The following is a 22,851-nucleotide window of genomic DNA, read 5'->3' as shown; positions in this document are numbered from 1 at the left end:
ATTTTTATTATTTAATCGTTAAAAAGAAAAACATTACAATTTATATATATAGAAACTTTAAAAACTATCGTTTTTACTTTCGCACAATAATTATTATTATAAGTAAAACATAAGTAAGCAAATAATATCATTTATATTAATTCGTATATATAAGTGTAAATACAGTTTCTAAAGTTTATTAAATGAACCCCTACATCTGCCCTACAAAAACCTGTCCAGAAGGCACTGTTTGCCCAAGCACTGACAAAAAAAAGCCACAAATTTGCAAAGCGTGTGAAATATTCAACTGCAAGAGGTGCTAGTTGTCTTCACGGGGCAAGTGTTAAGCATGCCGATATGGATACTACTTAGAGAGTAATACCTGCAAGGCATGTAAGGAAAACTGTGAAAATTGTGGCAGCCGCGGATGCTCCAACTGTATCCCAGGATACATAGTTAAAGACGGTTAGTGTGTTAAATGCGTGCAGGACTGCAATATCTGCAGTGGATAGTGGGTATGCAAAGATTGCAACCAGGGATTTTTTAAAGATAGATTCCATAATTGTTAGCCCTGCGCCCCAGGTTGCAGTGAATGCACTAGCAAACGGTCCTGTAGCCGATGCTTACCTGACTATAATTTTATAAATAAAGTGTGCCAGAAATGCCCAGAAAACTGTATAAACTGCGAAGATAACGTATGTTATGAATGTATAGAGGGTTACAAGATTTTTGATAATGACTGCTTGCCTTGCCCAGAAAACTGCAAAAAATGTTCCAGATACTAAGAATGCTAAATTTGCAAAGATGGTTATTTGCTTGATAAGATGGCTAATACGTGCACGTTCTGTAAGGCCAACTGCCGCGCATGTGCGTCTAAGGATGTATGCGGCCTCTGCAAAGACCACCACGATCTGGTTGGTGGTGAGTGCGTTCCGAGCGAATGCAACATAAATAATCCCTGCGGACCTAACTAGTTCTGTGATGCTAAAAGCACTGGCTCGACTTGCGTTAACTGCATGGAAGGATGCGCTACTTGTAATACCGCAGAGGTTTGCAGTAGATGCTCAACTGGCTACTTGAAAAAGGATAACCGCTGTTTGAAATGTTCTCAAAATTGCTAGCAATGTTCAGTAGTTGATACATGTGATTTGTGTTTGGATGGATATAGATTCACCAATGATTAATAGTGCGTAAAGGATTAGTGCGAAGATAAAAGAGGTTGTCCTTAGGGTAAGAGCTGTAAAGAACTTGATTCTGGAAATATATGTATTTAATGTCCTGATTTATGCAATGTTTGCTCTGACACAGACACTTGCACAGAATGTTTAAATTATGCACGGTTTTCGTCTGATGGAAAGTGTGTCGATGATTAATGCCAATAAAATATTAGCTAGTTCGCTGGATTTTACTGCAAGGTATAAGATAATGGTAATAGTTGGGAGTAGTGTCCTGCTAATTGCTTCACCTGTGATAGCAAGACTGTGTGCACCTAATGCAAAGATAATGCTCGTCCTGTAGACGGGTCGTGTCTACCATAAATAAATAAGATGAGCAGCGGCTCTATAATCGGAATCGTTGTTGGTATAATAGCTGTAGTTGGCATTGTTATAGGCGGAGTAGTCTATGCTGTTTAAATGAAGAAAAAATCTAATTTAGTTTAAAAGAATAGTAATGTAAAACCTAATAAGTAAAACGTATATTAGCGAATTGATGAATCGGCTACAATACTAGGCAAAGCTCAATGATAGATTCCCTACTATATATTTCAATATATGTTTTTATCGTTATAAATGGAGTTTTTATTTCCCATCCTCTAAGCACACCTTGTCACTTACCCCCAAAATGCAAAATGCCAAGCTTTTGAATTATCACCAAGTAGATACTAATTTAATAAATATTTACATCCAACAGCTCACTTTCATCATTACTACCTCCACTTCATTACTGTTTTCCGCTTTGCGATTTTCGCCCTCCTAAGATACCAGAAAACTCCACCAGAAGCACCCAACACCACCGCGATAACTGCCAGCGAAATTCCTGCTACCGCACCAGAAGACAGACGATTACTTTCTTCTGCACTTGCAAAGCAAAAAGCTCCTACTTCAACAGCCCCGTCAACGCAATTAGCGCACGCACCATCTTCAATTTTGTAGCCGTATAAGCAGTCCCCGCACTTGTTGCTACCATCAGCTGAGCAAATTCTGCAGTTTATGCTATCCCCGCATTTGCATTCAGTGACCTGCCCGCGGCTCCCGCACTACACAGCTTTACCGCCAATGCAAGCGTGCCCGTCTGTTAACGTATCCGCACACACTTCTTCACACGTCTGATGCACGTTCATCGTGTAGCCTTTGACGCAGCTATCACACGTTTTCGCGTTTTGCGAGCACGTACCGCATCTGGAATCGCACTTCGCACAGACGCCTCCCAGCATCAAAAAGCCTTACGCGCAGATACTACACTCCCCATTCTTGTCGATTGCGTGCCCAGAAATGCAGGTAGCGCACCTTGATAGGTTTTCGAGGTCGCAACTGCCGCAGTTAATTGCCCGGTGGCACTGACACGGCTCCTTCAGGTTCCCGGTGCAGATGAAGCATTTATCTTTTTTGAAGTAAAAATTGTTCAGGCAAATCTGACAAACAGAAGTGTCGCCAGCGCAGTTCGCGCAGCCCATCGGACACTAGCGGCAAGTGTTGTCGGTTAGCAGGAACCCCGGTTAGCAGACCCTGCAGTTGGCGATGTCGTCCTTGCACACCGCGCAGTTACCGGTGCAGGTTTTGCAGATAATGTCGCAAATTTAGTTGGACCGGCATTCGGCAGCGGTGGTGCATGTCTTTTCGCATTTGCCGTTTACAACTGAAAAGTCATTTTTGCACGCTGTGCAGGTGTCTTTGTTAGCTGAGCAGGTTTTGCAGTTTTCGTCTGTGCAGGCTACGCAAATGTTGTTTTCAATCAAAAACCCTTCCTCGCAAATTGTGCAAACGGAGGCAGATGTACACGTTGTGCAGTTATTAGAGCAGGCCGTGCATTTATTGAGAATTGCAGTAATGTCCTCGAAAAATCTTTGCTTGCATTTCTCGCAAGGGGAGGATCCTGTTAGTTCGTAGTTGTTGATGCAGGCTGCGCATTTAATCATAGAAATATCGCATATTGAGCAGTTTTTTGCACCCTAGCAGGTGCAGGCAGTAGTTTATATTGTTGTGCAGGCAGCGCATTCATTGCCTCTTAGTAAATACCCATCCTTACAGATAGTGCATACTGAACTGGAGGTACAGGTTGCGCAGTTCGCAGAGCAGGCCGTACAAATCTCGTTCCCGGAATCGATCTCCTTGATAAATCCTGGCAAGCAGTTTTAGCAAGGGTTGGCTCCAGAGTGGTCAAAGTTATTGATACAGGTTGCATATTTTCCCATATCAGCAGCATTACATGTTTGACAGTTTTTAGTAGATTTGCACGTGCATGCAGTCATTTAATTTTTTGTGCATGGAACGCACAAATTTGCAGTTAAAACGTTCCCATCTTTGCAGGTTTTGCAGGTGGTTTCTGCGGTGCAAGTTGCGCAGTTTTCTGGACATTTTGAGCAGGTTTTTGGGATATCAGAACTCTCAAAGTAACCTGCCTTGCATGCTGAGCAAGGAGGATTCGCAGACATATCATATTCACCGATGCAGGTCGCACATTTTGTCTTATCTGCAGCGCAAGTTACGCAATTCTCAGAGGTTCCACAGGTGCATTTCATGGAGTTTCCGGAAACGCATGCAGAGCAGGTGGTTCTGCTTAGAAAGTTCCCATTTACACAGCTTTGGCAGGCGGTGGCTCCACCTCCTCTACAGGTTGCGCATTTGACGTCGCATGCCGTACAAGTATCACTCCCAGAATTGGTTGACTTGAAAAATCCGGTTAAGCAGTTCTAGCAAGGGGTTGTTCCAGAGGGGTCAAAATTTTGTATGCAAGCTTCGCATTTTGATGTATCAGAAGAATCGCAGGTTGTGCAGTTTTTGGCTGATGAACACGTGCAAGCAGTCATTTAGCTTGTTGTGCAGGCAGTGCACGAACTTACGTTTAGAACGTTTCCATTAGTGCAGGTTTGGCAGGCACTGTCTCCACTTCCTGTGCAGGTGGCGCATTTCGAATCGCAGTTTGCGCAGGTTCCGCTGCTTGGATATTATCCATCCGCGCAGGTTAAACACGTTGCAGTGTCTTCGGATTCTCCTGTACAGGTTGCGCATTCTGATTTGCATTTGAAGCAAGCTGTATCATCAGATCCTACGTTGGATGGACAGAAGAAACCTTCACTGCAGGTAGTTGTATTTGAAGAATTACACATGTTTGACATTTTTATGGACGTGAAAATATGAATATGTTATAAGTTTGAATAATAATGAGAATTGGTGGTATTGTGTTTTTGCTTATTGAAATAGAAGTGCAATAATTAAGTAACGATAGATTGTATGAAAAGTTTACGATAGGTATGGGAATTGATATTATATAATGTATATTATTAAATTAAATTTTACATACATTAGATATAAATTAATAGCAGTAAACTGAACAAACGTGATGATGCGTTTTAATATATGCAAGAATAGTAGGTATAATTATTTATGTAAAATGAGTAATAACTTACAATCTTTAAATTAAATTCAAAAATACCGTTTTATATTATATAACTTAATATTAGTAAAAATTAAAAACCAAAATAATACCTATATATATTATATATTTGGATAATCATAAAACAGTATATTAAATGTGATATTATTATAAATAACTGTAATTATATCTATTTTAAAAATAAGTATTACTCATTCCAGCTAGATGGTTGTAATTATACAACAATACTATTCAAATACATAGAGAATTGGTTTATAATTCCAAGCTCGCTTAATTGATTTATTGAGATAAAATTATAACTCCTATAATTGTACAAACTCAAAATAAATTTATGTAGGTATAATATGATAGGGTTTACAACTTATGCAAATAATGAATAAGATTTCACTCATTCCATCTCAGCTATCCTGATAAGTAAATACGCTAAAGCCGCAACAGTTGCTCCGATTATCACCAGAACCACTCATCCTATGCGGTCAGTCATGCTATTACTTTAATGATACCTTCTTACTCTGATTATATATAGTGCTCAAACCAGCAGCAATATTCTAGTTCGGTTGATTGTATGCAAATTTTAATCTATTGTGCACTTATAATACGGCAAGAGATTTCATACTCAGTTCTATTAAAGCATATGTTCCCCATGAATCAGCATCTGTAGACTTATATATTACCTAGAGCTTTTCCCAAAGTATACAATAATATTGTTAAAACTAGAATTGTTATTATATAATTTACTATGTGCTTAGTAGTGCGGTACAGACAGCATAAAATATAAATTTGATTATTTCTATTTCATTTATAATGGTAGACATATTTTATTCATTGGTTGCATTTTTAGCATCAGACTTTACATATGCTAACTATACAAGATCAATTTATTACTCTAAACCTTCGTCAGATCAATCTGTTAAATTTTAGATAAATAAATTTTATTTTATCGTAGCCTTATCTGACAATGTATATAATTTTACTAAATGAAAATAAGATTTATGAAGTTCATATATATGTTATTATAACAACTTTTAGAATTAAAATAATAGGTTTACATTATAATTATGATTTTCATTTCTCATTTTATAGCTTTTCTATAAGCTTATTTATTAACCTATTATACAGTAACTCGATAAATTAGTTAATTTATAAATAATATAATTTTATATTTATATATAGATTACACATAAAGCTTCAGTTATTGATTTTTAGTTTTATAACTCTTGCATATATTGTGCTAATCAATATATACTTGAAAACTGATAACAAACATTTTATCTATATCTAATTATATTAATAAATATTGTATTAAACTGGTAAGTATTTAGCATAAATATAATAATAATAAAATTAAACTCTAAAAATGACATCTTAATGTGACAACAGCGGAAAGAAATGCCAAGAACTACAAGTATCTCCAAGTGATGCAACTGCAACAAGCGAAAATAATGTAATAAATGTAATATTGCAGCTAATCCTGGTTGCAATGCCTGTACAGAGGGTAATGAAGACGTATGCAGTGGATGCTAACCAAATTATTACTTAGATGAAGATTCGACCGAATGCAAAGCATGCTCTGATAACTGCATAACATGTGATAACGCAGCAAAATGCACAGCATGTGCGGTTGGCTTTGAAGTTACAGGCGATATATGTAAAAAATCTCAAGCTATTATAAATGAATGTGATTCCGAGAAATCTTGTAAAAAATCATAGTTTTGCTAATTAAAACCTACTGGTAATGTCTGTAGCGTCTGCCACGACACCTGCGAGAAATGTAGAAGCTAGACGAAATGCACAAAATGTAAAGCTAACCATGAGATGAGCATAAAATAAATGTGTATAGTTCCATGTAGACCCATTAGTGAACATAAGGCATGTGTTAATAATATTCAAGTTGACTGTGGCTCTGCTGACCAGAAAACATAATGCAGGTGTGGACCAGGAGGAGAGAATTGCTTAACTTGTTCAAAACTTCCGAAAATATCAGCTGGGCTTTGCACTGATCCGTTATGTACATGTTCTGATGCCGACAAGACAACATGCACTGGTTGCATAGATTCTAAGAATTATCGGTTATTTGAAGGTAAGTGTATGTTAACACCTTACGGTAAATGTGGGTCGTGCCTTCCAGGGTATGTGCTTAAAGACGAAAAATGATAAGAGTGCGTCGAAGGCGATGAGAAAATTGGAGATTTCTGCTTTTTAGCTGTAATTCCCAGTCGTAATTTGTCCGGAGGTGCAGTTGCGGGTATCTTGGTAGCTGTTTTAGTGGTAGTTGGTGCTGTTGGTGGTGGACTTGCTTTTTACTTCATCAAGAAATGAAAGAAGTGATAGTAATAATTATAAAGTCATATACGGTATTTTTGTGAATTTAAATATTATTGACTAATGCGTTACTCTTCATGATAACTCACTTACAACAGTTTGTTAACGAATACTTGAGTCCACCGCAATATATTTGAATTTGTTTAAACATATAAGATAGTTATAGTAGTAAATCACCATCATATATATGCATTTAGAGATTGATTGAAATGGGTTCTAATTCTTTTCTTCACAATTGTGAATTATGAAATTAATTACTCTTTTTGAAATGCTACAAGAATAAGTTACATTTTTATGATAATGATTTACTAATAACTACATGATGTGAAAGAAGATTCTAGTTCCAGTTGATACGGAGTGTAAATACATTATGTACCTATTCAAATTCTCAGAAGAATACGTGTGCTGCGTGTACAGATAGAGCAAATTATAATTTTAGCTTTAATAAATACAGATGATGAATCCTCTACAGTGTGCTTCGTGTGTTCCAGACTATGAATATAATATTGTTAATTGCTAATAATGTACAGAATATACTTCTAAAGTTGGCGAATCCTGTTTCCATCTGAAATAATTGAGGAGCAAGAAATTAATTGAGCTAACAGTGAAGTAGTCGTAATTGTAATGGCTGTGTATCTGGTAGTGATACTATTAGTGGTACTGACCTAGCGCCATATTTCATCAAGATGGCTAAGCATAAATAAGTCATTAAGAAACTAATTTAAGAAATTAAATTTTAAATTACTTAATTTTAAATCTAAACTAATGTGCTAATCAGTTTTAGCTTTCTAATTCTTTAAATCTTATTATTTTATAAATTAAGTCAATCTAAAATGTAAAGCTATGTTAATGTTAGTTAGCTATTGATCTATCAATTATACTCATTTGAATTTGAATTATAAATAATTAATATTTTTCCTTATAATTCTGATTTCTCACTGGATAGCCACGCCAGACTCGACCAGTGGCTTCGTTATTTTAACTTTCTTCATATACCAGAATATACCAAAACATATAGCACCTATAATAATTAAAACGGTAATTACAATTCCAGTAATAGCCCCACCAGAAAGTGATTAGGCCGGACTAACCTATTCAACAAAACAGAATCCGCCAATACTAACTGCGCCATCTTCACATTTATTACATAATTCCTATTCTAGCATATATCCAGATAGGCACTATTTGCACTTAGACTTGTCTTCTGAGCAGGTGAAGCAATTCTTTGAATTTTGGCATTTGCATTCCGAACTCTATCCCACTCCTCCACATGGAATCGAAGTACCACCCACGCAGACCATCCCATCCACAATCCCAGCACCGCAATCCGCCTCACACGTCTAATTAGTAGTCATATGGTATGAATCCGCGCAAGAGTCGCAAATTTCTGCGCCCCTACAGCAAGTCTTGCATTTTAAATCGCACTAGACACACGCCAAATTCACCATAATATACCCGTCTGCGCACGAATCGCACTTCCCAGACTCGCCCTTAGCGTACCCAACTACACACGATCCACACTTCGAACTATCCCCATTATCACACGCAGCGCACTTTCTCTCCACCCCGCAAACGCACTCAGCGCCATCATTTCCACTGCAATTCGTGCAAACTCCACTCAGCATATAATAACCATTTTTGCACGCCATACAAGCCTCGCCATCGCAAATCGCGCACCCAGCGGCGCACGCCTCGCATTTTTACCCGTTTAGCTTATATCCAGAATCACAGCTTTTGCAGTCCCCAATGCTCACCTCGCAGCTCGCGCAGCCCTCTGCGCAGTCTTTGCACGTGGAATCGCAAATCTGATTTCCAGCGCAGTCAGTTTGCTCCGTGCAGTCGCGAACGCACTATAATGACACCAGATGGAATCCGCTTTCGCAGGTTTAGCATGAATTTGCGGAAGTGCAGGTTTTGCAATTTGTGGGGCACTTGCTGCAGGCCCCGCCTTCAATGGCGTAGCCGGCGTCGCACGATGTGCAAGATGATAATGATGCGCATTTTAAGCAGTTTGCAGCGCAGTTTTTGCAGCTATTTTACGTGTCGAGGAACATGCCAGAGACGCAGGAAGAGCAGGGCGGGTCGCTGTTAACGTCGTAATTAGTGATGCAGGATGAACACTTTTTGGTGTTAAGGTCGCACGTGGCGCAGTTATTGAAGCTCTCGCACTGGCAGGGGCCAGACTGGCCGGATTTGCACTTTTCGCAGGTGGTACCGAGCATGGAATAATCGTTTTCGCAGGTATTACAATCGTTTGCTGACGCGCAGATAGCGCACCCCTGCGCGCACTTTGAGCATGTTTTTGGGCTTGCCAGATTTGCGTAAAAACCAGTCTTGCAGACCGTACAGGGCTCAGAACCAGAAATTTCGAAATCGCCGATACAGGAGGCGCAGTTAGATGCGTTATTGGTATCGCAGATATCGCAGTTTTTGACCAACCCGCATGTGCACTCTTATGCTTGGCCGGCAACGCAGGGGATGCAGACGCTATTTAGGAGGAAGTTACCATTTTGGCAGGTCTGGCAGGTGGCAGCGTTGGTGCAGGTCAGGCAGGTGATGGGACACTTTTCGCAGGTAAGTGGCGAGGTATTAGAGGCGAAGTAACCGGGTTTGCACGTTTCACATATTTTGCTGTCCGAAAGCTAGAAATTTCCAGAGCAGCTACCGCACTTAGCTATATCAGTTAAATCGCACGTGGAACAATTTTTCGCGCTGCCACATATGCAGTTTTCGGTGATATTCTCCTGGCAGACTGTACAAGTGCTGTTGGTCAAAACGTACCCGTCCTTGCAGGCGGTGCATACGTCCTCTGCAGAGCAGGATGTACAAGGTGCATCGCATTTAACGCAGGTTTTGACGCGGTCGATGGTCGTTTCGATGTAGCCTGCTCTGCATACCGTGCACGGCTTTTCCGTGTTCAGGTCGTACTTTTTGGAGCAGAATCCGCACACTGTTTGATCGTCATCTTTACAGGTCGCACAATTGATGGATTTTCCGCATGTGCAGCTTTTGGTTCGTGAAATAACGCAGGTTGAGCAGGTCTGGTCTTTGAGCTCGTAGCTGTTAGCGCAGGCTTGACAGATGGTCGGGGATCCACGACAGGCTGCGCATTTAGCGTCACAGGCGGCGCAAGTTTAATCTTCTGTTAGGTATTATCCGGTAGGACAAGTCAAACAATTGTTTGCATCGGGTCCGTTGCATTATTCGCAGGATTTATTACAAGGGAGGCAGTCTTTCTGTTCGGCTTGTGAGGCATCACTAGGACAGTAAAATTTTTCAGGGCAGGCGATGTGGTCGGTGGGGGACGAACATTTTGACATTTAGGTGAGGGATTAGTGCTTGGTGATGACGAATACAGATAATAACTAGTATTAATAGTTTTTAGTTTTTTGAGATTGTTATATTAAAAATTAAACATAATAATATTTCATATAATAAATTTTCGAAAAACTAAATTATAACACCTTATATTGTATTCCCTTGAATTGGGAAAATATTAACAATGGATTCATTGCTTATTTAATTAATTACGTCCAAAATACAATTTCATGGTACGAAGTTTATGGATAATTATCGTAATTTATAAGTTTATTACAATATATTATTTTGAATTTCAAAATTATATAATTAATAATACCGTATATAAATTAATTTGTTATTTTGATTTAAAAAATTAGTTTTTAAAGGTTTTTAATATATTTTATTAATTATTTATATATTAAAATATGCAATATCCTATGTCTATGTATTAACAATTTCCATGAATTATATTTATTAATAATACAGTCCGTATTTACATAATACTAAATTATAATATATGATTATCAATTTTTATTACTATTATAAAACTAATCTAAGCTAATATGAAATCTATTTTGTTTTTACTTTATCGTAACTAGCGTATTTATAAATATATATGCTAAAAATTATAAAAACTACTCATTTACCTTAAGATAATCTATGTTATTTATATAGCTCATTAATATAAATTATTCTATAAAATTCTAGTTTCTGTTATACCCATTTAAAATTTATACAACAAAGTATTCATATTATTAGTATAGTCAGCTTCATTAAAAATGAAAGAAGCAAAAACTTGTTCAGGTTAAAATAACACTTGCTTGGTTGATTAATATTGTCCTTCACTGCAGACTGCTAGCCGGCAATGTTAAACATGTTCTACGACAATAAGAGAGCATTATGGTTGTAACTGCGTAGACTTTAAAATGATTAAGAATTGTTTAAAATGTTAAAATGGAAGATGCGTAGAATGTATAAATCAATATTCACTGCAACCTAATGGTACGTGCTTTAAATGTGCGTTAGATTGTTTACGCTGTGACAAAACGTAATGCTTTGAATGTATAGACGGTTATAATCTGAATTTATGGACTAATTAATGTGGGTTTCCGTGCGAAACTAATGCTGATTGTTAAAAGTACAATATAGGCTATTGCAATAAATGTTTAAAAATCTGTGAATTTTGTGACTAATAATGTACTTAATGTTCTACAAAAGAATTCTGCACGAATTGCTATGTTGGAACAACTTTATTTAATGGAATTTGTACAAAATAATGTATTAATCGTTTAGTGGACCATTACTGCTTAAATGGAACATTAGCAGCATGTGATGTAAATATAACTTCCCAATGTTATTGTAATGAAGTTTAAAACTGTAGAACTTGCAACGAATCTAAAAATGGGTGTGCATCTTGCATGCCACATTTTATAATGGGTGAAAATGATAGATGTACCTAGTGCGAATCTGGATTCGAGCTAGTAGGTAAAATTTGCAGTCCAGTAGAAGATTTAAATCCAATTTGTCCAATTCCAAGTAACGACACTATTGTTTTTAATATTTTGTTAGGAACATTAGTAGCTTTATGTATTATTTGGGGAATGCTCGATATTATTTTATGTAAAAAGATAAAAAATAAAAAGTAGTGAGGAATTTATTATTTTAAATAAACAAAAGCTTTCTAATACTTGATTTAGATTTCAGAATATGTTGTTAGTCAGATTTGAAATATCTAGATTTTTAATTGTATGAATGATACTAATTTTAGGTTTATAAATATTTAACTAGATCCTAAATTTTGCAATTTCATAATCTGGTTTAACATAATATTAAAATAACATGAGGATAATTATACTAGAGTATGCGAACAGCATATACATAGATCAAATAGTACAATTATGTTAAATTGAGAATACTAGTCTATAGATAAAGCGGAGTACCAGTAATAGTCAATGCCGTGTTAAATATTATGATAGTCAGTTTTGTCATTTTTGATAACTGTAAGTAAATATTATCTGCTGAGGCAAAATCAATTGCTACAGGGTAAGCATTAAAGAGATTCATCAAGGTATGTTAATTATCGACTATCTAAAATAGATAGAGCATAGTCATGTATGATAGCTAAAACTAATAGTAGTAAGGTATATACTAGAAAAATGTATTTCACGAAGAATTAGAATATGCTATTTAATACATGCGTCTAGATAAAAACTAGACTTAAATTTGATATATACCAGTAAATTGATTAGAATATCAAGACTAATCTTAGATATAGAAACTGCTAGTTAATTATTATGTTTTTCTTGTCTTATATAAAAATTAGCTACAATAAAATGACATATACGCCAATAATCTGAAATAAGTCCTCTCTCAATTGTACTTAGAGCTATTTATACCATAACATGGCGCTAGCATAAGATTTAGAATAAAAAGATTGTGCTGAATGCAGTTAAGAGCGTGCAATGTGTTCAGGTAACTACTATCATAAATTGATTGTGAAAGTTAATATAATAGAGAATACTTATATTCCTACAATAATGTTTTCACTATTATATAAGCCTTTAGTAATATATTAACCCAGATCAAGCGTGCAGAGTATGCTAATATTGTTAATATGAGTCTATGGGATCATATGATATTTGTCTAAAAAGTAAAATCCAAGAATAATACGATTGGAATTGCTATAACTCTAGATACTGCTAATTTGCAAATCAGTAAATATTAAATGACATTCATACTGACACCAATAACATAGTATCAACATACAGATAACCTGCGCAGCCTGCCTCCCACGCTATTATTTCAAGCTAATTACGTTTTAAAATTATTCCAAGGATTACTATTTGCTCTGCAAAGAGAATTCAATTTCCGATGATGTGTGTACCAGTTGGATATACAATTTTATTCACTCAGTAACTTATAGGAAACCATGTTAGCTAGGTAATTAAGATATCTACTAATATTAGTGTTCTTAAAATTTCACACTTTGTGAAGTTGAAAATAGCGATAGATGCTAAAATGATACAGTATCACCGGATAATGAACGATATGTATGTTGAATCATCCAAAATAAGGAGTAATATGCTAGATACAACATATATAATTATTAACCCTGATCAAATGATATGAGGATATGGAATAAATGCGAAAATGGTTTATTCCTTAAAACGGGTACATACAAGATATAAATCATGAACGATTACGATTCTACCTGAGGACGTCGAAGAGTTGCACTAACTATGAGCTGAAAAGTTAGATGAAATGCATACCAGGTTAGTAGGCTGCGTGCTGTGTTTTTTTTAATGTGCGAAAAAGGACGGAAAATATGTTTCAACTGCAGTCAGGAGCTCAAGGAAGGTGAATTCTATCATGGTGGAAGGCATATAAAGTGTGGTACCAAAGGTCGATTCTCTTTGTGCACATGTGGTAATCTTCACACCTGCTTGCTCCGTGATGGGAGGGCCTCCACCCAGTGCATGAGAGCCTTCCGTCTGTCTGATTGCGCATGCTACTGATATGATAAAGAGTATTATTTATAACAAAATAGCTGTGTTGAGCACTCTCAGTTCTAAAGCGGTATGCCGTCAGCACGAGCACGGTAACTATTTGCTGATAATGGTCTATAGTAACGGTGTGACTACCGGCCAGGTTATCTACTTTAAGAAGAAATGCAATGTTCTCAGCTATCCCATTACTGATAGCAACATCTTGTAACCATGACCTGTAACGTGGCGATATTAATTCATTATACTTTAATTTAATCGGATTAATGAAACAATAAGTACCATATGCTCTGTTATACCTTAGTATCACATACTAAACAACCTTTGCAGTGTAGCTGTAATTGGACTTTTAGGATCCTCATTTTTATTCAAAATTTAATATATACAATAATATATAATACGTACATAAATTTTAATAAAAAATCGTCATCGGCCACTAGTTTACTAAAACCAGTGCTATGCTCAAAAATTATATTAGCAGCATTTTCGATTAATATAGTGAGCCTAAGTATGGGGAAATCATAGGCAGTTTTAGGATTGAAAACCCCCACGTACGTATGATTACAGTAGCATATAATATATTTTCTTGCCAAATATATTATATTTAAATTATATTGCGAAGTTAATATTAGGACAGCTATCGGTTCCTGCCTTCTTGACGGCATATAAAGTAAGGTTGGCCCGAAGGCGCCCGCAACCACAATTCTTGCTACCACGCCTCCAGGGATGCTGCCAGATACCTCTATTGATGCAAAACATCAGGGTACTGACTAGATAGAACAATCTTCACATATTTTTGCATTTACCCGTTTGGAATTTGTACCCAAGGAGGCAAGAAATGCATTTAGTCTTATCTTTGGCTCAGGTATGACGGTTAGCAGAGGCTATGCGCATGCAAACAGTTGTTTTGGGTTCAATTCTGCATGCCGCGGCAGCAGTCCCAATGCATGCGCTGCCCTCCTCTAATTCCCGTTCACAATATGCTATCATCTCAGCTAATTATCATCTGGTGTACAGCGAGGCTAGCATAGAACAAATCAACTCTATATGAGCAAGGTTCACCCTTTCGACCTAATTTTCTCCAAATTTAGTTAATTACCGATACCAATCTGTACATACACCGCACAAATTCGCTATCTTCCTGTATCCTGCGACACAAATATCTCCATATTTCAGGAAAAAGTCTCTCTAACATATTTAAATACTTTTCTATCATAGCTCCCACAGGCACACCTCAAAAACGCTTCTACTGCCCAAATGACCTATATTTCATTCACTGCACTTCTCTACGCATCCATCTTATTTAGCACATGATGATTCAAGTATTCGCGCTGAAATCCCAGCCCTTCCACTGCGGGTGGAACAGTTGTAGCTTTTGCTGCTATTTTATCAGTTTTAGTGTTATATACATTGATACAAGTTTATATCTAATCAGCTGAAACGCCTTTACTATTTAAAAAAGTATACAGCGGAAACTAAATTTGAAAATAAAATATGCGAAATTATGGTATATGGTAAATGTATAGAAACAATGATTTGTAACTGAAGATGTATGTTGATAATATATAGGTCCAATACAATCTATATTGATAAATAATTTCAATATAATTTAAATATGATCTATTTAATATATTTTTTTAATATAAAATAATAATTTGTAATATGCGTAAATATTTCACATTACATGAAACTTTTAATTGTAATTTAGTATTTTGAGGATCTAGTTTTATTTTTATATTCATATAAGTATTATATAATCAATAAAGGAAAAATTGAGATAGTACTATTTAGATATAAATATATAAACTTTAAAAACTATCGTTTTTACTTTCGCACAATAATTATTATTATAAGTAAAACATAAGTAAGCAAATAATATCATTTATATTAATTCGTATATATAAGTGTAAATACAGTTTCTAAAGTTTATTAAATGAACCCCTACATCTGCCCTACAAAAACCTGTCCAGAAGGCACTGTTTGCCCAAGCACTGACAAAAAAAAGCCACAAATTTGCAAATAGTGCGAAATATTCAACTGCAAGAGGTGCTCGGCGTCTTTACTTGGCAAATGTTAAGCATGCCGATATGGGTATTACTTAGAGAATAATGCGTGCAAGGCATGTAAGGAAAACTGTGAAAATTGTGGCAGCCGCGGATGCTCCAACTGTATCCCAGGATACATAGTTAAAGACGGTTAGTGTGTTAAATGCGTGCAGGACTGCAATATCTGCAGTGGATAGTGGGTATGCAAAGATTGCAACCAGGGATTTTTTAAAGATAGATTCCATAATTGTTAGCCCTGCGCCCCAGGTTGCAGTGAATGCACTAGCAAACGGTCCTGTAGCCGATGCTTACCTGACTATAATTTTATAAATAAAGTGTGCCAGAAATGCCCAGAAAACTGTATAAACTGCGAAGATAACGTATGTTATGAATGTATAGAGGGTTACAGAGCAATAGATGATGTATGTCAGCCTTGCCCAGAAAGCTGCAAAAAATGCTCCAGCCACTAAGAATGCTAAATTTGCAAAGATGGCTATTTACTTGATATGAAGTCTAATACGTGCACGCTCTGCAAAGCCAACTGCCGCGCATGTTCGTCGAAGGATGTATGCGGCCTCTGCAAAGACCACCACGATCTGGTTGGTGGTGAGTGCGTTCCGAGCGAATGCAACACAAATAACCTCTGCGGACCTACCTAGTTCTGTGATGCTAAGAGTACTGGTTCGACTTGCGTTAACTGCATGGAAGGGTGCGATAGCTGCAAGACTTTAGAGGTTTGCAGTAGATGCTCAACTGGCTACTTGAAAAAGGATAATCGCTGCCTAAAATGTTCTCAAAATTGCTAGCAATGCTCGGCAGCTGATACATGTGATGAGTGTTTGGATGGATATAGATTCACTACGGATGATTAGTGTGTAAAGGATTAATGCACGAGTATAAGAGGTTGTCTTGACGGTTAGCAGTGTGAGGAACTGGACTCTGGGAATATATGCATTTAGTGCCCAGAACTATGCAGAGTTTGCTCTGACAAAGACACCTGCACTGAATGCTTTGGTCACGCACGCTTTAATTCGGATAGAAAGTGTGTCTAGGATTTCTGTAATGAAATGTTCCGTTGTGCATCAGGATCTTTCTGCCAGTCATAAATTATAGGTAATAGATGTCAATAATGCCCAGATTATTGCCTGGCCTGTGATAGCGAAATTTCCTGCACCTAATGCAAAAATAAAGCATCTCTTGTAGACGGAGCCTGTCTGCCATTAATAAATAAGATGAGCAGCGGCTCTATAATCGGAATTGCTGTTGGCATAATAGCTGTAGTTGGCATTGTTATAGGCGGAGTAGTCTATGCTGTTTTAATGAAGAAAAAATCTAATTTGGTTTAAAAGAATAATAATGTAAAACATAATAAGTAAAACGTATATTAGCGAATTGATGAATCGGCTACAATACTAGGCAAGGCTCAATGATAGATTCCCTACTATATATTTCAATATATATGTTATCGTTATAACAGAGTTTTTATTTTCCATCCTCTAAGCACACCTTGTCACTTACCCCCAAAATGAAAAATGCCAAGCTTTTGAATTATCACCAAGTAGATACTAATTTAATAAATATTTACATCCAACAGCTCACTTTCATCATTACTACCTCCACTTCATTACTGTTTTCCGCTTTGCGATTTTCGCCCTACTAAAATACCAGAAAACTCCACCAGAAGCACCCAATACCCCCGCTATAACTGCCAGCGAAATTCCTACTACCGCTCCAGAAGACAGACGATTACCTTCATCCGCACTCGCAAAGCAAAAAGTTCATATGGCAACAACCTCATCAGCGCAATTAGTGAACGCATCATTTCCAACTCTTCATCCTGATAAGCATCACTACACATATTTCTGTACGCAGCTGCGTAATTATCCAATTTTCTCAACATTAAATCCACAAATGCCTTTATATCAGGTATTAAAATGGCAAAAAAATACTACCAACACTGCGCAAATGGCGATGAAATTCCGTGCAAATTCTTTAGTTCGCAGCAGCGTAAACCTCGAAGAAGTAAATATCAAATGCAGAGACTACATGCTTGCTTATGTAGGCGATAGGAGCGGTTCGTGGACGCGCTGTGCGATTAATTGCGTCAAGAATGGCGATAAGTGTGCTAAGTGTGCTAAGTAGAGAACTGCCAGACCTGTTCAATGGACATAAAAATGTGTGTAACGTGCAGAAATAATTTCTGTTTTAACGGTGGGAGATGCGAGGTATGCCGCGATAACAAGTCAGAGTGCCTGGATAAATTGTGTCACATGGGGGGGAAATGCAGATAAATACAAAAACTTCGTCGGTAATTTTGGCCCTAAGGAGGCTCCCGCGTGCATTGAGTACCTGGATGGATTTTTCAGGTCTGAAACTAGGGGTAAGCGTATTTGTGCCGCTTGCTCGAAGAAGTGCATATAGTGCACATCAGTAGAGGTGGGCAAGGCCTGTTATGGCGCTAATTGCAAGGTCTGTTCTGTTGATAATAATAGCTGCGGTACATGCAAAACTGGTTACAAGCTCTTTGGCGGGAAATGCGAGTTGGAGTGCAACACTGGCGATATAGTCTGCACAGTCAACCAAATCTGCCTAGACACCTGCAAAACATGCTAGGAAAACTGTACGAGCTGTTAGGATACCGTGACCAACTGCAAAAGCTGCGTTCCTGACTTTGCTTTAGATGGCAGTTCATGCGCGGCGTGCTCTGCAGGCTGCACAGATTGTGCTGGAGACAAGAACGTGTGCAATCTCTGTAAAGATGGCTATTTCGGCATCAACGGGGCCTGCTAGTCGTGCGAAATGAACACTACCGCGCAGTGCGAATGCTCTGGGGCAGCTAACTGCGCAACCTGCACAATTGCTAAATCCGGCACTTGCGGCACCTGCATCGCCGGCTACAAAATGTCAGCTAGCAACACATGCTTTACCGCATTCAAATGTACCAGTGACGTCTATATGTCCTATTTAGTAACGCTAATACATACATTGCAGAGACTCATTGCAAATACAGCGAATTTTGCGATATACCAGACTCTGGGAATACTTGTATTTGTTTCATGCTTCCTGTGAGAACCCTACTAACTTAAAACAGTGCACAAAACTACGCATGATATTAATACAGGTCAGACCTGCACTTGATATAGCGAACCGACCATGGGAGTTTACAAGCATGCATAGAAAAAAATTAGCATCTATTGTAACAGCTCATTATAAAACTACCTATATACTGTCCTATTGCTGATAGGTTTGCTACCTACCAGGATATTCCAGTATCAGAATAGAGCATGCCCAATAATACTTTGTAAGTGTAGAATAGATAATCTAGCGTCTACACGGCTTGAGTAGATAATCGAATTGTATTTTTATAGATGAAAAATTCACTGGGAAATTTACTAATAAATACGCAATTTTCCCTCCTGGGTATCCCTTGAAAGAATATTTTCATAAAGATTGTGCAGTAGGTAGTGAAAAAGTTGACTATACCTATTTTTAAACGTTAATAAGCTCGAGTATAAGTCTGTCAGTCGCATGTTAGCTGGAGTTATTATAGGTGTGGTGCCATTGCCTATGACTTTATTAATAAAGGAAAGAAGTGAGGTTGAATAATATACCCTTATAATATGAAAAATTACAGAATTAAATTGACCGAATTGAAATTTTAATATCAAACGCTTGATAATATTAATAACTTATATTGTGATAATAAAACATGTAGCGATATTGAATTCTCAGATTTTACTTTGGTAGCATTTCAGTGGAACTACAAAAGCTTTTATGCTTAAAAGATTAAGTCATGTGAATTGATAAAAACTGAAATTCTTACAGTTTCTATAACTGTGCGATTTTGATGTTTTTGAAATAGAATGTTGCGCTACGGATGAATTGGGAGTGAATAGCTAAACATGCAAAATTATAGATTTTATTTCTTAGTTTTGCTTGAAGTCAATCTTTACGAATAATTATTAATTTTGTCACTATCAAAATCAAGTTTTTTTTTATTTAGTTAATTTATTAACCAATTTAATGTATAATAATAAAATAAAAATTAATACGTTTTTGGTATATTTGGTCACTATCGAAATTTAGTAATTAATGATTTGAAAAGCATAAAATTTACATTAAAATTTAATATTAGCATGATAATAATCACAAATGGAATATAAAACATAAGATTGTTTTTTCATTTATGATGCTAATATTATAAATAAAATAAGTTATTACTAATGTATTAAAAAGTATTTTTGAAATATATGTTTCATATAAAAGTATAATTACTTATTATTTAAAGACAATAAGAAACCGAAACTCATATTCCTTATGCATATCCAATATGAATATAAGAATAACTATTACATTTATTTTAAAATGGAGAACAAATGTACCGAGTCTGATAAAACCACTTGCAACGATGGGTACTTCTGTCCTACTAGCGCAGATTCAACTGGTACTGAGTGTACTGCATGTACTGCGACTTGTGTCACCTGTGCTGGACCCAATCCCGATATCTGCCTGACCTGCGCTGACGATAAGTTTCTCAGCTCCGGTACCTGCACAGACTGCGATGGTAAATGCACGAAATGTGCTAATAGTGCTACTGAGTGCAGTGAATGCAAACCCGGAAATCTGCTTTCTGGAACCACCTGCGAAGCCTGCCCGACAAATTGTGAGAACTGTGCTGGAGACAAAGCAGTTTGTAAGATATGTAAAAACAATTTCTTCTTAAAAGATAGTAAATGTAGTACTTGCGCTGGTAATATGACTTACCAGTGCGAATGTGGTGTAGCACTCAACTGCGCCACCTGTAATTCTGGTAATACTACTAAATGTAATACCTGTATTATTGGCTATAAGAAAACCGGTGAGGTATGCGATGCTTGCGCAGATGGCTATATGATGGCCAACTCAGTTTGCACAAAATGCAACGATAATTGTGCTACGTGCTCATAGGGCCTTGATTTATGCGATACGTGTAAGACTGGTAATCAGATTACCATCAACTAAACCTGTCAGGCTGATTGCATGCCAGTAGTAACAGATGGAAATGCCTGCGTTGGCACTGCTATTGTGCCATGCGGAGGCGAAGCCCAGATAACGGAGTGCAAGTGTGCAAATGCTAAGAACTGCTTAACCTGCGGAACTGATAAAGCTAAGTGCGGCTCCTGTCTGTCGGGATATAAATTTGAGTCTGATAAATGCGAAACTTGCGAAGATGGGGTTGTAAAAATTGGAGACTTCTGTTTCATCCCAAGAAAGGAGGCTGGCAACCTCTCAGGAGGTGCTGTGACGGGAATTGTGATAGCTGTGCTGGTGGTGGTAGGGGCCGTCGGTGGCGGTCTGGCGTATTACTTCATCAAAAAAGGAAAGAAGTGAAAATTATTTGTATTTTTCACATGAATATTCTAGTGTTGTCAGAATATGTGAAATTTAATAATTGATTTATCAGAAATCAAATTTCTCATTGTTCCCATTATTAATTTAAATTATGCTAGATATAGACTAAATTTAATATTATTACATCGGAACTTAATTAAAGCTACTTTTATAAATAAAATTTACAAAACTCGGCTAGAAATGGTTTACGAAGCTTTAATAAAACGATATTGAGACTGCAAATACCATTGAGCAATATGCATTCTTTCTATGCTAATGCTTAATTTTAAATGACATGAAATTTCATTATTGTCATTCACTGCTTAACGGATACTATTCCTTTTAGGTAGCTCTACTATTAGGTAGATTTCATTCTCTTCTAAATTAACAAATAAGTTATTTTAATATAATATATAATTAATATTAAAATATCATTTGAATGAAGTATCTCTAGTATTAACTAATATCAAATATAGAATGAAATAGCTTTGAATATCATGCCTAGTAATAAATGAACACTACCAGGACACCTAATAAAATTTGATTCTTATACTAAGCAAAATGTACTAAATCTTCCTATGTATGGCCAGCACAATCACATGATATGAAATTCACTTCCATCCTGCCCGCACCCTAGCAAGACTCTTGACTATTTTAAAATGTCCATATTCTATTATTCCACTTCCAGCAACATACATCCACTATACCTAGCAAGCTGAGTTTTCTTTGGTCTACCGAATAAGTCTTAAAACCTACAGCTTCGAAGTCCTCGTTACCAGTGAATTTATGATTACGCGCAGCCCTACTTCTATGAAATTCTTAAATTTCCATCAGTTTACTTAGTGCATCTAAGCAACGCATCAAAATGACTACCTAGAAACCGCGAATCCAGAACTTGCTAAATGCTCCCATTTCCTATTACGACTAACATAGAATAACAAAGCATGCAAGGTACCTGCATGGATGCAGGATAACCATATTGTAAGGACCTTCATTTTACGAACCAGCGCAGCTCAGTTATAGAGCATCGGGATGCGCTTTAAGTGCGAAAGATAGAGGAGATGCCCAGCAAAATCTAGGGCTCCGCAAGGGCGGGTTGGAGTCCAGAGGTTGGCAAGTCTGTATACTCGAATGCGGAGTTTTCAACTGGTGCTGGGAAATTTGACGAAATGATTTTGCTGCTGCTACGTCATGTGGGGATTTAGTATTTTTTAGTTTTATGTTATAGATTTATTATATAATAATCTATATTTATTAATACATAGTAAAAGTAGATTATATATGATTATATAATATACTATGAAAAATGTTGAACCTGAAAGCTGGTAGCTTGCGTTAATAGGTGCTTACTGGATGAGATTAAAATTCTCCAGTTAGTGCTGAGTTATATTAATAGGCTAGTTTACAAGTGCATGATATGAAAAGTGGTAACTGTAAGTCCCTGAAACTGAATATATTATCCAACATTGGATCTAGTTCTTTATATCCTTAAACACCATACAAAGTAACGAAGCTAATTATATTATATTTTTCTATTTCAAGTTCATTCTCGTGGTTCCATTACCATTAGGTAGTTGTATTCTCATTAAAGCCACTAGTATTTAATTATACTTTTACTATTTTTATATAAATCTGTATCTAAAGTATCATTATAATTCGATACAAAATTGTCCTGTTATGCTAGTTTTACTGAGAGATGTCACAATCATTTTAATAAT

At 36.7% G+C, this 22,851-nt stretch overlaps 8 protein-coding genes and 1 pseudogene across 8 annotated transcripts; 6 read left to right on the top strand and 3 right to left on the bottom strand. All coding sequences in view use genetic code 6, as the record gives it.

Moving 5' to 3' along the window:
* Nucleotides 1-182: 182 nt before the first annotated feature.
* SS50377_21699 (Cysteine-rich membrane protein 2) lies at nucleotides 183-1,724 on the top strand (the record flags this gene model as incomplete). The annotated part of the gene is made up of 1 exon (XM_067905605.1): nucleotides 183-1,724. One exon carries the CDS (start codon nucleotides 183-185, stop codon nucleotides 1,722-1,724), a length of 1,542 nt encoding a protein of 513 aa, XP_067766922.1.
* Nucleotides 1,725-1,900: 176 nt separating this feature from the next.
* SS50377_21698 (Cysteine-rich membrane protein 2) lies at nucleotides 1,901-4,315 on the bottom strand (the record flags this gene model as incomplete). The annotated part of the gene is made up of 1 exon (XM_067905604.1): nucleotides 1,901-4,315. The coding sequence occupies one exon, from the start codon at nucleotides 4,313-4,315 to the stop codon at nucleotides 1,901-1,903; it is 2,415 nt and encodes an 804-aa protein (XP_067766921.1).
* A 1,697-nt stretch (nucleotides 4,316-6,012) lies between these two features.
* On the top strand, nucleotides 6,013-6,747 carry SS50377_21697 (Cysteine-rich membrane protein 2; annotated as a pseudogene).
* A 1,103-nt stretch (nucleotides 6,748-7,850) lies between these two features.
* On the bottom strand, nucleotides 7,851-10,235 carry SS50377_21696 (Cysteine-rich membrane protein 2; the record flags this gene model as incomplete). Its single annotated transcript, XM_067905603.1, has 1 exon — nucleotides 7,851-10,235. The coding sequence occupies one exon, from the start codon at nucleotides 10,233-10,235 to the stop codon at nucleotides 7,851-7,853; it is 2,385 nt and encodes a 794-aa protein (XP_067766920.1).
* A 759-nt stretch (nucleotides 10,236-10,994) lies between these two features.
* Nucleotides 10,995-11,864, top strand: SS50377_21695 (Cysteine-rich membrane protein 2; the record flags this gene model as incomplete). Its single annotated transcript, XM_067905602.1, has 1 exon — nucleotides 10,995-11,864. The coding sequence occupies one exon, from the start codon at nucleotides 10,995-10,997 to the stop codon at nucleotides 11,862-11,864; it is 870 nt and encodes a 289-aa protein (XP_067766919.1).
* Nucleotides 11,865-15,651: 3,787 nt separating this feature from the next.
* Nucleotides 15,652-17,193, top strand: SS50377_21694 (Cysteine-rich membrane protein 2; the record flags this gene model as incomplete). Its single annotated transcript, XM_067905601.1, has 1 exon — nucleotides 15,652-17,193. One exon carries the CDS (start codon nucleotides 15,652-15,654, stop codon nucleotides 17,191-17,193), a length of 1,542 nt encoding a protein of 513 aa, XP_067766918.1.
* A 481-nt stretch (nucleotides 17,194-17,674) lies between these two features.
* On the top strand, nucleotides 17,675-18,832 carry SS50377_21693 (Cysteine-rich protein; the record flags this gene model as incomplete). The annotated part of the gene is made up of 1 exon (XM_067905600.1): nucleotides 17,675-18,832. The coding sequence occupies one exon, from the start codon at nucleotides 17,675-17,677 to the stop codon at nucleotides 18,830-18,832; it is 1,158 nt and encodes a 385-aa protein (XP_067766917.1).
* Nucleotides 18,833-20,128: 1,296 nt separating this feature from the next.
* On the top strand, nucleotides 20,129-21,133 carry SS50377_21692 (Cysteine-rich membrane protein 1; the record flags this gene model as incomplete). Its single annotated transcript, XM_067905599.1, has 1 exon — nucleotides 20,129-21,133. The coding sequence occupies one exon, from the start codon at nucleotides 20,129-20,131 to the stop codon at nucleotides 21,131-21,133; it is 1,005 nt and encodes a 334-aa protein (XP_067766916.1).
* Nucleotides 21,134-21,628: 495 nt separating this feature from the next.
* Nucleotides 21,629-22,783, bottom strand: SS50377_21691 (uncharacterized protein; the record flags this gene model as incomplete). The annotated part of the gene is made up of 1 exon (XM_067905598.1): nucleotides 21,629-22,783. One exon carries the CDS (start codon nucleotides 22,781-22,783, stop codon nucleotides 21,629-21,631), a length of 1,155 nt encoding a protein of 384 aa, XP_067766915.1.
* Between the last annotated feature and the right edge of the window lie 68 nt (nucleotides 22,784-22,851).

The sequence above is a fragment of the Spironucleus salmonicida genome, chromosome 2 (assembly GCF_000497125.1).
Source record: "Spironucleus salmonicida strain ATCC 50377 chromosome 2, whole genome shotgun sequence".
NCBI classification, from domain to species: Eukaryota; Fornicata; order Diplomonadida; family Hexamitidae; genus Spironucleus; species Spironucleus salmonicida.
Note: the sequence above shows the minus strand (reverse complement) of the source record. Positions and strands in the feature narration are given on the sequence as shown.